Source organism: Podarcis cretensis, assembly GCF_951804945.1.
Source record: "Podarcis cretensis genome assembly, chromosome: 8".
NCBI lineage: Eukaryota > Metazoa > Chordata > Lepidosauria > Squamata > Lacertidae > Podarcis > Podarcis cretensis.
Window position 1 is genome coordinate 7,693,118 of NC_137177.1, and position 18,514 is coordinate 7,711,631.

The following is an 18,514-nucleotide window of genomic DNA, read 5'->3' on the forward strand; positions in this document are numbered from 1 at the left end:
GGTTCCAGGTTGGTCTTCCTGTGTTGATCTATGTATGTGCGGTTATGAACATTGCCATATATCTAAGACCATAAAATTCCTATCACAGTATGCTGTTGGTGGATTTTTGTCGTTATCTTGTTGGGCTGTGTATGTGATAAAGGGGAGCCATACCGGGGTGAAGGCATCTTCTATTTGTCCCCATGTCAGTTTCAGTTTATTGGATATTCTGCTCTAGTCAGACCTCACCTGGAGTACTGTGTCCAGTTCTGGGCACCACAGTTCAAGAAGGACATGGACAAACTGGAACGTGTCCAGAGGAGGGCAACCAAAATGGTCAAAGGCCTGGAAACGATGCCTTATGAGGAACGGCTTAGGGAGCTGGGCATGTTTAGCCTGGAGAAGAGGAGGTTAAGGGGTGATATGATAGCCATGTTCAAATATATAAAAGGATGTCACATAGAGGAGGGAGAAAGGTTGTTTTCTGCTGCTCCAGAGAAGCGGACACGGCGCAATGGTTCCAAACTACAAGAAAGAAGATTCCACCTAAACATTAGGAAGAACTTCCTGACAGTAAGAGCTGTTTGACAGTGGAATTTGCTGCCAAGGAGTGTGGTGGAGTCTCCTTCTTTGGAGGTCTTTAAGGAGAGTCTTGACAACCATATGTCAGGAGTGCTCTGATGGTGTTTCCTGCTTGGCAGGGGGTTGGACTCGATGGCCCTTGTGGTCTCTTCCAACTCGATGATTCTATGATAATTTTTCTAGTAAGGCTGTTTCCCATACTATTTGCTACCATTGGTCCACGCTTACTCCTGACAGGTCTCTCCAGTGTCTGGTTATGGTGTTTATGGCTGCCGAAAGTAGGTGGGTTATGAGTTCCTTGTGGTGCAACAAGATAGGCACTTCGATTGCCTCTGGGGGCCGACAGCCAAGTCTTGGCACCCAGGAAAGGTTCTAGGGCCCAGATCCTGGCTTGTGTTCAAGACAGGTTTTCCTCATGTGGCCTGTGGGGCTGAGGAAGAATCACAGAAGGGACACCCAGGCATCATCTTGTCCAATCCCCTGCATTGCAGGAATATGAAGCTGCCCCTGACATGGATTGCGCAGTGATGCCTCAATGGAGTTTTAAAAGCACTGAGACAAAGCCTGCAGGAGAGGTGTAATGGAGACTGCGAATCCTTTGGATAAAACTGGCACCCAATATATACAGGGGACAAAATTTTGATTTTGTTTTTTTTAGAATATTTTTTATAGAATGACTTTATGTTACAAAAAAACATTACAACCATACTGCCACTAAATATAATTGAGAAATAAAAATTACGTACGTCAATATTTAGTTTGTTATTTGTTATTTACCGTCTTATTTCCTCCCAAACATTCCATACAAAAACACACACAAAATAAATGATAATAATGAAAGTAATTATTTTCCCCTTTTACCTTACAAAATCTTTTCTTCAATTTTGACTTCCTGTCAAGTCCCTTCACATATCTTTTATCTTACAATCGAATGTACACAAAACAATAAACCTTTCTATATAAATTTTCCAATACATCCTGAAAACATAATCCTTAATTGTTATCCACCTCCTTTTACTTGCTTTGTCACTCGAATGCTAGCACGGAGTCAAAACTATTATTGTATTTTTGAACATATCTTCTATAACCATCCCATTTTCCTGTAAATTTTTGCTTTGAGTTTCCTCTGAGTTTGCTAGTCAATTGAGCAACCGCCTGTAATTAGATTTGCCAGTCTCCTGTAATTAGATTTGCCAATCTGTTATTTTTGGAGCCTCGTGATCTTTCCATCAGGGGACAATATTTTGAACTGGGTCCAGTAATTAATTCGCAACCGGAGCAACAATGTGGGAGTTTCGAATGTCTGACCCCAGCACAGCAGCCCTCTCTGGGCCAGCTGAAGGTTTCCAATGTGGAGCGTGCTGTAATATCTTACAGAGTAACCCTAACTATGGCCACACCTACACTTAAAGCATTATGAATCACAGAATCTTAGAATTGGAAAGGGACCCGAGGGTCATCTAGTCCAATCCACTGCAGTGCAAGAATCTCAGCTAACGGAATCAATCAATCAATCAATGCCGGAATCTCAGCTAAAGCATCCATGACAGATGGCCATCCAAGCTCTGCTCATCTGATGTTACGGCTTTCCCCCAAAGAATTCTGGGAGCTGTAGTTCGTGGAGGCTGCTGAGAGTTGGGGAAAAACGGTAAAGGACCCCTGACAGTTAAGTCCAGTCGCAAATGACTCAGGGGTTGTGGTGCTCATCTTGCTTTACTGGCTGAGGGAGCCAAGGTTTGCAGACCGTTTTCTGGGTCATGTGGCCAGAATGACTAAGCCGCTTCTGGCGAAACCAGTGCAGTGCACAGAAATGCTGTTTAGCTTCCCACCAGAGCAGTGCCTATTTATCTACTTGCATGTTGATGTGCTTTCGAACTGCTAGGTGGGCAGGAGCAGGGACCGAGCAATGGGACCTCACCCCATTGAAGGAATTTGAACCGCTGACCTTCCGATCAGCAAGCCCTAGGCTCTGGGGTTTAACCCACAGCGCCACCTGTGGTTTCGCCGCAAAGAATTCTAGGAGCTGTAGTTCGTGGAGGGTCTGAGAGTTGGTAAAAAAAGGTAAAGGGTAAAGGTAAAGGTAAAAAAAAAGGTAAAAAAAGGTAAAGGGTCCACGAACGACTCGGGGGTTGCAGCGCTCATCTCGCTTTACTGGCTGAGGGAGCCGGCATACAGCTTCCGGGTCATGTGGCCAGCATGACTAAGCCGCTTCTGGCGAACCAGAGCAGCGCACGGAAACGCCGTTTACCTTTCCGCCGGAGTGGTACCTATTTATCTACTTGCACTTTGACGTGCTTTCAAACTGCTAGGTTGGCAGGAGCTGGGACCAAGCAACAGGAGCTCACCCCGTCGCGGGGATTCGAACTGCCGACCTTCCGATCGGCAGGTCCTAGGCTCTGGGGTTTAACCCACAGCGCCACCTGTGGTTTCGCCGCAAAGAATTCTGGGAGCTGTAGTTTGTGGAGGGTGCTGAGAGTTGGTAAGGTAAAGGTAAAGGGACCCCTGACCATTAGGTCCAGTCGTGGCCGACTCTGGGGTTGCGGCGCTCATCTCACTTTATTAGCCGAGGGAGCCGGCATACAGCTTCCGGGTCATGTGGCCAGCATGACTAAGCCGCTTCTGGCGAACCAGAGCAGCGCATGGAAACGCCGTTTACCTTCCCGCCGGAGCGGTACTGTGATAGGAGTTTTATGGTCTTAGATGTATGGTAATGTTCATAACCGCACATACATAGGTCAGCACAGGAAGACCAACCTGGAACCATTTTGATTCCTAAACTGACCAAATGTTTTCTCTGCAAGGTCAAACTGGAAAAGTCTCCCCATTGTCTCTTTCTTCACAAATCCTGTCTCAAGGACACATTTAAGATATGAATAAGGTGTGAGCCTGTGACCTGGCCCAGGAAATAAGTATTTTACCACTACAAAAGACTGGCCAGGCTCCCCAGGAAATCCAATCAAGTAACCTGCCAGACAGGAGATAAACAACAACAGGAGAAAAACAACATGCAAATGTTCTGTTTTAGACCGCCTTTTCTGGGATGTATCTGAGGGGTGGTCTTAGGTTACACCCCTTCTGTGATGTATGCATAATGTTTCTGGGGGTGGTCTTGATCTAGAGGATGGGAATTTCAAAAGTCTTTATAAGCCCTTGCACAGCATTTTTGTGGGTCGTCCTCTTTTCCTGCGAGTGAGGGGAGCACCCTGTTGCAACAGATCAATAAAGATCAGGCTTACTAGCTGCTTTGCTTCTCAATAGTCTCTGGTTGACCTCTGTTATTTTCTCCTACCAATAGGGAACCTATGTAAGGACTCTATATGGGCTCTTGGATACCCCATAAGGGAAAAGGGCATATTTTTATTTACAACAGTACCTATTTATCTACTTGCACTGGTGTGCTTTCGAATTGCTGGGTTGGCAGGAGCAGGGACCGAGCAACGGGAGCTCACCCCATCGCAGGGATTCGAACCACCAACCTTCTGAAGAGCAAGCCCTAGGCTCTGTGGTTTAACCCACAGCACCACCCGCGTCCTGCTGAGAGTTGGCAGGAGGCCCCAATTCTCCTCCCAATTCGCAGAGTGGTTTAACAATCAAGCCCTCTTCACGGGGAATTGGGGGGATTGTAACTCTGGGAGGGGAACGAGGGGGGGGGGTGTCTCCCAGCAACTCTCAGCACCCTTCGGAAACCAGAGCTACCAGAATTCTTTGGGGCAAAGTGCTTTAAATGCATGGCGCGAACATGGCCCATTCCACTCACTTCTGAGCAAGTCCTATCGAGTTCAGAGGGGCTTCCTTCCAGGTGAGTAGGGTTACGATTCCAGCCCCAGTCTGGATCATAGCTGTCAACTTACAGATTTGAAAATAAGGGACCAGCAGCCTTGAAAATAAGGGATCAGCAGCCAAAATAAGGGATTTTAGTCAACCAGCAGCCAAACGAAACCTCAAGTGGTGGTTCCCACAGCGCAGCAACCCGGCAAAGGGGATGCAGCAAGGAAAACCACCGTCACCTCTCCGCTGGGAAGCGCTGAGCAAAGGCGAGTCCCCAGGCAACACGGCCGATTTGATCAGCACAAGGCATGCAAACTCCTCCACCCCCCAGTCGTTCTTAGACTCCTTATTGGGTGAGCAACGCAGCCAAGCAACACAGTTGGAGCCTCCCTCCTCCCTGGCCGGCAGGGAGGGAGGGAGGGAGGGAGGGGAGCTGCTTCCTTTGAAACCCGGGAAATTTAAGGGACATCATCAATAAGGGACAGCAGTGGGACACAGCGCTGGGATAAGGGACTGTCCCGCCAAATAAGGGACGCTTGACAGCTATGGTCTGGATGTCATAACAGAAGCAAGATCCGCTTGTGCGCAGTGGCACCACCAGAGAGCAACCACGCCTTGGAATCTCCATGTGGGCACACACTCTCCTATGCGCACAGAAACGGGCCTTCTCCTAAGTCAGACCTATTGGTCCATCTAGTCCAGTACTGTCTACACTGATTGGCCACAGCTATTCAGGGTTTCTGACAGAGCTCTCTCCGAGTCCTACCAGGGGACGCCGGGGATTGAACCCGGGACAAAACAGCTGCTCTACTACCTAGCTACAGCCCTATTCAAACCACTTGCAGAAGTTGCAAAGAGCACCCCGTTTCCACCTGGTTTATTTTACGGATGTTTCCTTACCAAACAGAAGCAGGTAGTAATAATAATAATAATAATAATAATAATAATTTATTTATATCCCGTCCACCCCAGCCGAAGCCAGGCTCAGAGCGGCTAACAACAGTAAAAACAACACAGTTTACATAAAATCACCATCAATGAATTGAAATACATTCTAAAAACATTTCATTATAAAAATTAATTAAAATCAAATTGATGGCAACCATTAAGCAAAATTCTGTGCAGATTGCCAAAGGAGCGGGGTCAGGCTGTGCCCTGACCAAAGGCCTGGTGGAACAGCTCTGTCTTGCAGGCCCTGCGGAAAGATGTCAAATCCTGGGCCCTAGTCTCTTGTGACAGAGCGTTCCACCAGATCGGGGCCACAGCCGAAAAAGCCCTGGCTCTGGCTGAGGCCAGCCTAACCTCTCTGTGGCCTGGGACCTCCAAGATGTTTTTATTTGCAGACCGTAAGTTCCTCTGTGGGACATACCAGGAGAGGCGGTCCCGTAGGTACAAGGGTCCTTGGCCGTATAGGACTTTAAAGGTTAAAACCAGCACCTTAAACCTGATCCTATACTCCACCAGGAGCCGGTGCAGCTGGTATAGCACCGGGTGAATGTGATCCCGCAGCGAGGACACTGTAAGGAGTCTCGCTGCGGCATTCTGCACCCGCTGGAGTTTCTGGATCAGTCTCAAGGGCAGCCCCACGTAGAGCGAGTTACAATAATCAAGCCTGGAGGTGACCGTCGCGTGGATCACAGTGGCTAGGTCAGGGCAAGAGAGGTAAGGAGCCAACTGCTTAGCTTGGCGGAGATGAAAAAATGCCGCCTTTGTAAGAGCCAGGGGGTTATAGCTGCTCTTCTTTGACCCTATATCTCTTCCCCTCTCTTCGGTGCTTTCCTTCTCCCTTCCCCATAGTGTCCTTGTCACCCCGAATCATATTTCCAAAGAGGCTCCCGTTACCTCCGCCGGTTCCCTGGTTCCCAAGGCGTTGTCAGGAGAAAGCTTGATCCAGCCTCCGGTTCTAGGATTAAGGATCCAGAAGGGAAACAAAAGGAAACCAGGAAAAGAGCACAATTAACTAATTACCTCCCCTCCTCCTAATCCCTAGTTAAGGAGCGGCGGGTAACCCAATCTTAGTTGCACCCCGGTTACACAATTAAGCTCCCGGGAAACCAGCTAAAACCAGGTAAACATCTGTGTTAGAAGTCCATCTGACTGGCTGGGCAAATGGGCAGGAAAAGACTGGCAGCAGGGGGGAAATCCCAGCTGAACGCTGGCACACAACAAAATGGAAATTTCAGAAATTTGAGAATAAGAAGCAGAGGGAGAAGGCAGCCTAGAATTTAAGTGATTGGATTAACCCCCAATTCAACCACGTGGAAGACATTTTCTTCTCTGAAGAAAATTCCCTTTCTTCTCCCAGTTTTTCCTCTCTTGGTCTGAACTCATCACATCATGGAAAATGGGGTGAAAGCTGTAGAATGCAACACTGGCTACATAATTCAGCTTCCCTGAGTATCTTAGCTTTCACTTAAAAAAACACAGAGGATGTTTCTAGGCCTTGTAGTTGCAGATATTATTGGAAGCGGGCCAACAAGCCCTAGAAGGCATAAAGGCTGAATGAGATTGGCAGTTTTTAAAATGATGGGTTTCATATCCTTCGTAGCTCTGACCTCACCTCACACTGTGTGACTAATCGAAGATTAATTTATGCAAAACAGTAAAAACCGCAGACTGAGAAACAGCATGTGCGTTTCCATACTACGTTTTAGAAGGAGAGCCACATTGCAGAGAGTCGAGATTGAGAGTGGGTCCAGCAATCATGGCAGCTTCTGCACGTGCTGTAGAGGGAAGCGAGGGGCAGATGGGACTCATCCATCTGGGAAGCGAGACCCTCTGGAAGTGGGTAGGCAAACTAAGGCCTGGGGGTCAGATCTCGCCCAATCGCCTTCTCAATCCGGCCCGTGGATGGTCTGCGAATCAGCGTGTTTTTCCATGAGTAGAATGTGTGCTTTTATTTAAAATGCATCTCTAGGGTATTTGTGGGGCATAGGAATTCGTTAATTCCCCCCCCCCAATATAGTCCGACCCCCACAAGGTCTGAGGGACAGTGGACTGGCCCCCCTGCTGAAAAAGTTTGCTGACCCCTGCTCTAGGAGGAGCAAAACCTCATTGTGAGATATATGGGGGGGGGGAGAGAAGACCGAGGAGTCTTTTTTGGTGATCACTTGTAGCCAAGTAAGATTGTCTTCCATAAACACGGTTTTAACAATGAGTCCGTAAGTGACTGTGGAGGCCAATTCTGGATCCACACGTCCTTCCACAGTCGGGATATAGGTTTCCAGGTGGGAGTTGATCACGGTGAGGGTTTGCCAAGCGTGCCTTCCTCTTAGCAAGTTTCTCCCTTTCGTCCTGAGTTTGAGCGTCTTCAAAACCCACGACACCTTTGGTAAAGGCTGTTCTCCAGTTGGAGCACCCGCAGGCCAGTGTTTCTCAGTTGTCGTTGTTTATATTACATTTTTAAAGATTTGGTGAGAAGGGAGCCCCTCTAAGAGGAGCAAACCCTCCTTGTAAGATATCTTTGGGAGACCCTACACAAATCCAGAGTGGAGTCCCTAAGATGACTGGGTGGCACCTTGTACGCCTCCTTCCGGCAACTCCTGCAGCCAAGCTGGTGCCAAACGCATTGCTCTGCTTTCCTTTGGACCAGCGAGGCCAAGAGGGTTGTTTTGTTTTGTTTTTGTCGTCTGGGCAGCCCAGAACCTCCAGACACACTGCCCAGGCTTGCGGTTTGACTTCACATCCCCCACAAGGCACACTCCATTCTCCCTCGAGACAGACAGATGCTCACAAGTCAAGGCTGGCAGGGCTTGTATCCCAACAGCTGTTGAAGTGCCAAAGGTCCCTCCCTCCTCATATAAAGATAAAGGGACCCCTGACCATTAAATCCAGTTGCGAACAACTCTGGGGTTGCGGCGCTCATCTTGCTTTACTGGCCGAGGGAGCCAGCATTTGTCCGCAGACAGCTTCTGGGTCATGCGGCCAGCATGACTAAGCCGCTTCTGGCAAACCAGAGCAGCGCACGGAAACGCCGTTTACATTCCCGCCAGAGTGGTACCTTTTTATCTAATTGCACTGGTGTGCTTTCGAACTGCTAGGTTGGCAGGAGCTGGGACAGAGCAACGGGAGCTCACCCCATCGCAGGGATTCGAACCGTCGACCTTCTGATCGACAAGCCCTTGGATCTGTAGTTTAGACCACAGCGCCACCTGCATCCCTTTTCCCTCTTCATATGTTGTTGTTGTTTAGTCATGTCCAACTCTTCGTAACCCCATGGACCAGAGCACGCCAGGCACTCCTGTCTTCCACTGCCTCCCGCAGTTTGGTCAAACTCATGCTGGTAGCTTCAAGAACACTGTCCAACCATCTTGTCGCCCCCTTCTCCTTGTGCCCTCCATCTTTCCCAACATCAGGGTCTTTTCCAGGGAGTCTTCTCTTCTCATGAGGTGGCCAAAGTCTTGGAGCCTCAGCTTCCCGATCTGTCCTTCCAGTGAGCACTCAGGGCTGATTTCCTTCAGAATGGAGAGGTTTGATCTTCTTGCAGTCCATGGGACTCTCAAGAGTCTCCTCCAGCACCATAATTCAAAAGCATCAATTCTTTGGTGATCAGCCTTCTTTATGGTCCAGCTCTCACTTCCATACATCACTACTGGGAAAACCAGAGCTTTAACTATACGGACCTTTGTTGGCAAGGTGATGTCTCTGCTTTTTAAGATGCTGTCTAGGTTTGTCATTGCTTTTCTCCCAAGAAGCAGGCGTCTTTTAATTTCGTCACTGCTGTCACCATCTGCAGTGATCATGGAGCCCAAGAAAGTAAAATCTCTCAGTGCCTCCCTTTCTTCCCCTTCTATTTGCCAGGAGGTGATGGGACCAGTAGCCATGATTTTCGTTTTTTTGATGTTGAGTTTCAGACCATATTTTGCGCTCTCCTCTTTCACCCTCATTAAAAGGTTCTTTAATTCCTCCTCACTTTCTGCCATCAAGGTTGTGTCATCTGCATATCTGAGGTTCTTGATATTTCTTCCGGCGATCTTAATTCCGGCTTGGGATTCATCCATCCCAGCCTTTCGCATGATGAATTCTGACTGAGAAGGTTAAAGGTAAAGGTAAAGGTACCCCTGCCCGTACGGGCCAGTCTTGACAGACTCTGGGGTTGTGCGCCCATCTCACTCAAGAGGCCAGGGGCCAGCGCTGTCCGGAGACACCTCCGGGTCACGTGGCCAGCGTGACATCGCTGCTCTGGCGAGCCAGAGTCGCACACAGAAACGCCGTTTACCTTCCCGCTGGTAAGCGGTCCCTATTTATCTACTTGCACCCGGAGGTGCTTTCGAACTGCTAGGTTGGCAGGCGCTGGGACCGAGCAGCGGGAGCGCACCCCGCCGCAGGGATTCGAACCGCCGACCTTTCGATCGGCAAGTCCTAGGCGCTGAGGCTTTAACCCACAGCGCCACCTGCGTCCCTTACTGAGAAGGTTAAGACACTTTAAATAAAAAGGGGCTGGTTACAAAAAGACAAAGCCTGTTTCGAAGGAAGCAAAATGCCATGTGGCTGTGAGGCCTCTTCTACACCTATGAATATGAAGCAGACAGGCAGCTTTTCTCAGAATGTAAGACCCAGTATATTCAATTCTAATCCTAATTATCAAGTGTAGATTGAAGAAATGCGGGTGATCGCATCCACATTTTAGGAACTTCCATTGGATGGGAGGGGCCTATTGGACTCTATTTCCCAGAATTCCTCGCGGACCTCTAGAGTCTCACAATTCCGCCCTTTGAGCGAGAGAAAACTACATTACCCATAAACCCCTGCAAGCAGGCCTCTTCTTTGATAGGTTGGAAGCGGGTTGTGCCCTCCCCCGGGAGCCACATACCCAGAATGCAGCACGGTTCGCGTCCGCGTTCTCCGATTTAAAAGGGGCGGGGTGGGGCCGAGCAGAGAGAGCCTTTTTGGAGGAAGCCGACTAAGCTACCCAAGAGGCTTTGCTCCACGCGCAGGCGCACTAGTTAATAATTATTAAACACATCTTTATCTCTCGAGAAATTTGCTTCCGCGAACATGGAGGCTTCGAAGAGGGCCGGCTAAAAAAAAAGAAAAAGAAAGCCTTTGCTTCCCTTCGCTCGGTGCGGCTCTGTCGATAAGAGGAGGCCGATACGGTTTGAAACGGAGAGGCAGGCTTTGGGGCCTAGGGGTTGTCATGGCAACGGAAAGGGCCGTTGGAGTACGGAAGCCCCCCCCCCGCAAAGATGGGGACTTAGTAGTTTTTATGAATTTCCTTCCGTCACACTGTTATATTTATCCGCCACCGTTTTCTCCGGTTATTTTAATGTTGTATTTTATTTTTGTTTTTAAGTTTGTAATCATTCATCTTGTTTTTATTATTGCTTGTAAGCCGCTCTGAGCCCGGCCTTGGCTGGGGAGGGCGGGGTATAAATAAAAAAATATTATTATTATTATTATTATCCCCCTCCCCGTTTTATCCTCGCAGCAGCCCTGCGAGGTAGGCCGGGCTGAGGGGGGAGCGAGGTTTGAAGCCTGGCTGCCCTGGAAGCCCCTGAGTCGGGGCGGAGCTGGGGGAGCTGATGGGGTTGGGAGGGACCCCCAGGGGTCATCTAGCCCAACCCCCTGCGGCAGTATGTTTTTATATACAGCGGGTTACATACGCTTCAGGTTACAGACTCCGCTAACCCAGAAATAGTGCTTCAGGTTAAGAACTTTGCTTCAGGATGAGAACAGAAATCGTGCTCCGGCGGCGCGTCAGCAGCACAGGTTACAGATTCCGCTAACCCAAAAATAGTGCTTCAGGTTAAGAACATTGCTTCAGGATGAGAACAGAAATCGTGCTCCGGCGGCGCGTCAGCAGCGCAGGTTACAGACTCCGCTAACCCAGAAATAGTGCTTCAGGTTAAGAACTTTGCTTCAGGATAAGAACAGAAATCGTGCTCCGGCGGCAGCAGGAGGCCCCATTAGCTAAAGTGGTGCTTCAGGTTAAGAACAGTTTCAGGTTAAGAACGGACCTCCGGAACGAATTAAGTACTTAACCTGAGGTACCACTGTACGCTGGAAGCCGCCCAGAGTGACTGGGGCGACCCAGTCAGATTGGTGCGGTGCAAATAATAAAATTATCATTATTATTATTATTATACTGCAGGAAGGGTGACCACTCAACCTCTTGTGTAAAATAACCCCAACAAAGGAGAGAGCCCACCGCTTTCTGCTATGGCAAGGGTGGAACTGCTGGTTTGGGGGCAGAACGGCAAGGTGGACCTGGCAAGAGGAGCCCCTGGCTGGTTCAAGCCAATGGTCCATTTTTTATTTTTTATTTTAATAATATTTATTAAATTTTTAACAGAAAAGAGTTACAAAATAATAACACACAAAAAAGAAAAACACAAAAATACAAAAACCAAAAATTTAACATAAAAATAAAAAATAAAAATTCCTCTTATAATGTCTTACATTCATTTACTTATTTTCATGACTTCCTCACACCTCCCTTTTTTGTATTCCATTTAAAAAATTATTCAGCAAATTCATAACCTCATATTTTACCCTTAGTTATTTGTCTTCACATATTCTAACTTCAAATTTTCATCTGATATCCATCCCTTCTTGCATATTCTTATTTTACCTTATTACTAGAACCACTTCATTTTATTCCAACGTCATTAACATTCAATAATTTTACAGTGTTTCTGTAGATAGATTTTAAATTTCTTCCAATCTTCTTCCACCGACTCTTCTCCCTGGTCTCGGATTCTGCCGGTCATTTCAGCCAATTCCATATAGCCAATGGTCCATTTAGCCCTGTTTTCAAAGAGTGGGGCCTGGCTGGATGACCCTTGCTTTCCCCAGCCAAAGTGATCTGTTCCACCGATTTCCTGGCTGGGAGCTTAGCCTCCCATGTTAAAACTACATGTTGAAAGCAACACAGGGGGAGGGGGGGCGACTCCATTGCCATTTCCAGCATATTGAGTAAAGCCTCTCGCACACAGATCCAAGGTGGTCTTTGGGTTCATTAGATCCAAGGTCTTTGGGGGTGTATGGAGATGGTTTGCGGTAAGTATTTTCAGAAACTGGACAAGAATAGGAGGGAAATTTTTTCTTGGTGTACCTTTGTACAGTAGGAAAACAGGAAGCCTTGTTCAATGACACATTCCAGCCAGGCGAAACCACTTGAGGATGCAAAGCAGGGCTGGGGAGAGGGAATGGCCTCTGGAGAATCTTTTTTTTTTTAATTAAATTTTATTGAATAATACAAGAATATCAAAACAAATTCCAAACACGTCCACATAAACATGGTTATTTACATATTTCCCAAACGAGGACTATAGAAAAGGATAAAGAAAAAAGAAAAGACAAAAAAAGAAAAGTTCTTTCCATAAACCATAATACCAAATTTATACTTACACACATTACGGAATAAAAATCTTAGTTAAAATCTTTTAAAAGACTTCCACCGCCTTCACCACATGTCTTTTACTATCTAGTTCGCCTTTACCTCTGTTCTTCACTTCCTTCCCTTAAGTTCTTTTCTAATCCATTAAATCTTTGTATTCTTTATATTCTTCACAAGGTTAAAATAAACACAACCAAATTTTCGTATTTGAGCCCTGTTTATGTAAATATTCATTTAAACAATCCCACTGTTTCTGTACCATAGTTTTGGGGGTTTGCCTTATTAAGTCCGTCAATTTAGCTAACTCCAGGTACTCACATAGTCTCTTTTTGTTGGAATATTATTTCCTTTCCAATGGCTGGCTATCAATATTCTCGCTGCTGTTGTTGCGTATAAAAATATATTGATTTTGTCTTTAGGGATATCTTTACTCAAGATTCCTAGTAAGTATGCATCTGCCCTTTTGCTATGTGAAACCTTTATCAATTTTTTAATCTCTTCATGAATCATATCCCAAAAAGGTATAGGGTACCCTTCATCCTATTGCATCTCCAACATTTGTTACTGTTCGTACTGCATGAAGATCCACCACAGATGGTATTTGGCTCCAGATAGATTATCAAAAATGAATAGAACAAACAGCCTCTGGAGAATCTTGAGGGCCGGCTAGAGAGGACCACATTTTGCTCTCCATCCTGAGGTTCCTAATGTTTCCCTGCATGCTTCCTTTCTAGATCTCACCCTGACTGGCTGGATTTTGCCCACTGAAGAGCGTGGGCAGCAATGGCTGGCGTAAGCAACATGGGCGACTCTGGCCTGTCCCGCATGAGCATCGCCTCCCAGTTCTTTGCCGGGGAGGAGACGTCAGGCATAGACACCATGACTACCTCGGAGAGGGTAAGATTCCCAGGCTCTGGGTCTAAATGTGGATAGGTTGTGATAATCACTTTCAGAGAACATTTTCTGAAAAGCCTTCTTTCCCTTCCTTTTCAAAAAACAGGTGGTGGATTTGCTAAATCAAGCCGCCTTAATCAGCAATGATTCTAAAATCACAATCCTCAAACAGGTGAGTGGCATCGCTGCCCTTGCATTGATAAGATCTTAGGTGTAAACCGGGAATGCTTTCTGGTTAAACGGTCTTGTTTCTAACAGGGCCATGTGTACCTGGGCTGTCTTAAGACCTGTAGGTTCACGTGAGGCTAACAAACTAGAAAGGGTATTGAAATATACTTCCCAGTTCCAGGACCTGCATGGCCTAACCTTAGTCTGGGAATGACTGGCAGTAATGATTCTCGGAAAATAGTCCATATCCTGTCCAGTGGGGGCTGGGGGTGGTGGGACGAAAGAGAGAAATTTCTGTGTGATCCAGTCATGTCCTTCTACAGTTGTAGCCAAGTGAGTCAGCTCCTCCTCCCTTGAAATCTCTTAAGATCAGGAGCCCCACAAACGACATTAAAGGTAAAGGTAAAGGGACCCCTGACCATTAGGTCCAGTCGCGGACAACTCTGGGGTTGCGGCGCTCATCTCGCTTTACTGGCCGAGGGAGCCGGCGTACAGCTTCCGGGTCATGTGGCCAGCATGACTAAGCCGCTTCTGGTGAACCAGAGCAGCGCACAGAAACGCCGTTTACCTTCCCGCCGGAGCGGTACCTATTTATCTACTTGCACTTTGATGTGCTTTCGAACTGCTAGGTTGGCAGCAGCAGGGACCGAGCAATGGGATTCGAACCGCCAACCTTCTGATCAGCAAGTCCTAGGCTCTGTGGTTTAACCCACAGCGCCACCCACGTACCACTACATCTGACATTAAATTCCATTAAATTTGCCATCTTGTAAAAATGGCGATGTTGTGTCCAAGGCAGCCTTAAACGAATGTTATCCTCAAGTATATGTGTTTTATGTGCAGTTGCATTCTGAACACTTTGGAACAGGGTTTGTGCTGGGAGTGGGAGGGAAGTGTTTCTGAATTCAGGATCTGATGAGTTAATCTTCCTCTGCCTAGTTAGGTGCTCTGTATCATGTAACGTTCCCCACCTCTCTTCCAAGATGACTGTTGGGAAGAGGAGTTGTGTGGGTCTGGCTGGTAAGATTTAGTGCAGGCATAGGCAAACTCTGCCCTCCAGATGTTTTGGGACTACAACTTCCATCATCCCTAGCTAACAGGACCAGTGGTCAGGGATGATGGGAATTGTAGTCTCAAAACATCTGGAGGGCCGAGTTTGCCTATGCCTGATTTAGTGACAGGCAAGTAGGGAGTCATCTGATCGCCTGATGATACACCATAAATGTTCTCCTGGTTTATCTTCTCTACTTGCCTACATTAGCTATTCTTTTTGTTTCTCAGGTCCAGGAACTGATTATAAACAAAGATCCCACACTGTTGGATAATTTCCTGGATGTGAGTATTGCTTGTGCTATAAACAACCTTCCCTCCACCATCTCTGCCCTCCATGGACTTGGAACAGCCACTGCTGGTCTTGCTTGGTTCTGTTCCTTGTGTGTTCTGTTCTGGCCTGGCCCAGCTCAAAAGTGGATGGGGCTTTTCTGCCTGTTGGTGGCAGGCTTGAGAGAGAGGTGGCCGCCTCTGACCTTCTCCTTATCCTTGCACCGCAGGAGATCATTGCTTTCCAGGCAGACAAATCTGTTGAGGTTCGGAAGTTTGTCATCGGGTTCATAGAGGAAGCCTGGTAAGTCAGATGTTGTTATGCCATCCTAGCAATTGGCCTCCCCTTACCTGTTTCTGTGGATCTTTGGGGTGTGTATACTGCCCATCCCAGAGAAGTTTTTAGTGTGTGATGTTGTATTGTGTTTCTCCTATTTTTTGTTGGGAGCTGCCCAGAGTGGCTGGGGCCAACCCAGTCAGATGGACAGCATATATATCTAGAGAGAGAGAGGGTTTGTACCACTGGGGACTAATAGACCCCTGCATGGTCCCATTTCGTTCATTGCTTCCTTTTTCTCCCAAACCGCTGCCTCTCGCCTCCAGCAAACGGGACACCGAGCTGCTGCTCAAGCTTATTGCCAACCTCAACATGCTGTTGAGGGATGAGAACGTCAATGTGGTGAAGAAGGCCATTCTCGCCATGACTCAGTTGTATAAGGTGGCGCTGCAGGTGAGTTGCTCCCCCAGGGTGGACTTGGGGGCAGCTGAGCTTCCTCTTTGGGGCCCCTTTGCCTGCCTGGTCCCTGCCTTTTGTTTTCTGCCTCTCTCTCTCAAACCTGAGCCTGCCTATAATGCTCCCTGCCAACAGTGGATGGTGAAATCCAGAGTGATCAATGACATGCAGGAGGCCTGCTGGGAGATGGTGTCCGCCATGGCCAGTGAAATCATCCAGCTGCTGGACTCGGACAACGACGGCATACGCACCCACGCCATCAAGTTCGTGGAGGCGCTGATCATCACCCTCTCGCCCCGGATGCCGGAGTCGGAGGTGCCCAAGCGCCACGAGAATGACATCAGCCTCGACCGTGTCCCAGAGGACCACCCCTACATCAAATACAGTAAGCGGGTATAAGGCTCCCCTTTATCACACAGACAGCCCAACAAGACAACGAGAAAAATCCTCCAACAGCATACAAATCAGTATGGCTAACCTGATCCAAAACACCCACCCACTGCACTCACACATGAAAACATAAACCACCACAGCCAACCACAAGTGAACAGCCACACCCTAGGCCAACCCCAACCTCTCACCGCCAAAGGAACACAAGTGAATAGCAGACAACCTGCACAAGTGATGCTGACACCAAACCCCACGTACCGTATTTTTCGCTCCATAGGACGCACTTTTTCCCCTCCGAAAATGAAGGGGAAGTGTGTGTGCGTCCTATGGTGCGAATGCAGGCTTTCGCTGAAGCCTGGAGAGCGAGAGGCATCGGTGCGCACCGACCCCTCTCGCTCTCCAGGCTTCAGGAAGCTATCCGCAAGCCTTGCAAGCCCGGCGGAAGTTCCTGAGGCTTGCGGGCAGCAGCCTGCAGCCCCAGCGAGTGTCCACAAGCCTTGCGCGCCCGGCGGGAGGTCCCGCCGAGCGCACGAGGCTTGGGGCGGCAGCCTGTTGCCCGAAGCACAGGGAGCCCTCCGTATGGCTCCCCGTGCTTCGGGCAAGTGTCTGCAAGCCTTGCGCGCCCGGCAGGAAGTCCCGCCAGGCGCGCGAGGCTTGGGGCAGCAGCCTGTTGCCCAAAGCACAGGGAGCCCTCCGTATGGCTCCCCGTACTTGGGCGAGTGTCTGCAAGCCTTGCGCCCGGCGGGAGGCTTAGGGCGGCAGAAGGGTCTCCTTCTGTTCCTTCTCCAGGTTCGCTGAAGGGCGATGCCCCTTCTCCCTCTCTGCGCAGCACCTCTCCTCTGAAGGAGGGGCGCTGGGCAGAGAGAGAGAAGGCGCAGTGCTCCTTCAGCGACGCGTCTGTCCTGGCTTCTGCTTTAGCCCTGCGCAGCCTCTTTGGGCAGGGGGAGCCTTCATCCCGCTGCCCTGAAGAGGCTTGGCGCGGTTACCCCAGAAGCCAGAACAGCCACACGGTATCACAGAAGCCAGATCCCTCTTGCTGTTCTGGCTTCTGGGGTTCAGAATAATTTTTTCTCGTTTTCCGCCTCCCAAAACTAGGTGTGCCCTATCGTCCGGTGCGCCCTATGGTGCGAAAAATACGGTATATTAAGTATAATAGAAACATCGCCACCCGACCCCACCCATCTTTCCCACCCCCCACCTCTTTCCCCCTTTTCTTCCTAATGTCTCAACAAATGAAACTGATTTGTAAAAATGTTACATGGAATAATAATAATAATAGGAGAGAGAGACATTGCACACACTTTGGTAAGTCAAGAAAATCTTTAATTAAAAAATAATAATACAGTAAGCAGGTGAAGCCAAGGGAGGCGGCAGGGCTCCTGGGGAAACAGTCCTGGTCTGGACTAACGATAAGGATGGATAAGTGCAGAGCCCAGGAAGGGGTATCAGGTGTCTTGGTCATCCTGGGAAGGGACCAAACATTGCCTGATCACAAACATTGATCACAAATGTCTGCTCCAAGCCCCCTCCTGTCTCGCCTGGATCACCTGCTGCAGGTGCAACATGGCAAGGTGCTAGCAAAGGTGGCGGCGGCTGCAGAATGCGTTGAGATCTCTACCAGCCTTTCCTCACAGCTGCTTTTTGCCTCTCCCTCTCAGACGTTCTGTGGGAAGAAGGGAAGACAGCGCTGGACCAGCTGTTGAAGTTCATGGTCCACCCAGCTATCTCTAGCATCAACCTGACCGCCGCGCTGGGCTCCTTGGCCTCCATCGCCCGCCAGCGGCCCATGTTCATGTCGGAGGTGATCCAGGCTTACGAGACACTGCACGGTAAGCCTGCCAAGCTCACAGTATCTGGGACCCCGAGTATGCCTATTAAGATCGATCTGGTCTTCATTATTGGGGCTGCCCTAGTCTTTTAAAAAAATCCAATCACCTTGAGGTGTTCCCTAAAGACTTGTAGTGATGGCGCCAGGTGTGCCCCTGGGGAGAACATTCCACAAACAGGGACCCTCCGAACCTCTCTGGGGTGCGGTACACAGAGAAGGGCCTCAGGTGACAAGTGCTGGGTCTGGGTCAGTTCATATGGGGAGAAGTGATGTTAAAGTTTGTGGGTCGTAAATCCTTTGACCCACGTGAATCTGCTGCAACGGCCCTGCAATAAATTTGATTTATTGCCACTCCGACAAACTCCAGTGGCGCCCACACGCTTCCACTCACGCACTGCCACGCTTCTCAGTTGCCGGATAATAGCACACGCAGCGTAAAATGGCTTGTCTGTGTCAACGTGGTGTCTTCAATAACTCAGCTCGACACCAGTGCTTCTGTTCTAACACTCTTTAT

At 48.6% G+C, this 18,514-nt stretch overlaps 1 protein-coding gene across 1 annotated transcript in view; it reads left to right on the top strand.

Moving 5' to 3' along the window:
• Positions 1-10,367: 10,367 nt before the first annotated feature.
• SYMPK (symplekin scaffold protein) overlaps positions 10,368-18,514 on the top strand; it is a 30,618-nt gene continuing 22,471 nt past the window's right edge. Inside the window, exons 1-8 of the mRNA XM_079985287.1 lie at positions 10,368-10,391; positions 13,402-13,564; positions 13,668-13,733; positions 15,011-15,064; positions 15,280-15,353; positions 15,653-15,779; positions 15,918-16,167; positions 17,831-18,001. Of these exons, the coding sequence (XP_079841413.1) occupies positions 13,451-13,564; positions 13,668-13,733; positions 15,011-15,064; positions 15,280-15,353; positions 15,653-15,779; positions 15,918-16,167; positions 17,831-18,001 (856 nt within the window). The 5' untranslated portion in view covers positions 10,368-10,391; positions 13,402-13,450. The remainder of the gene's footprint in view (positions 10,392-13,401; positions 13,565-13,667; positions 13,734-15,010; positions 15,065-15,279; positions 15,354-15,652; positions 15,780-15,917; positions 16,168-17,830; positions 18,002-18,514) is intronic.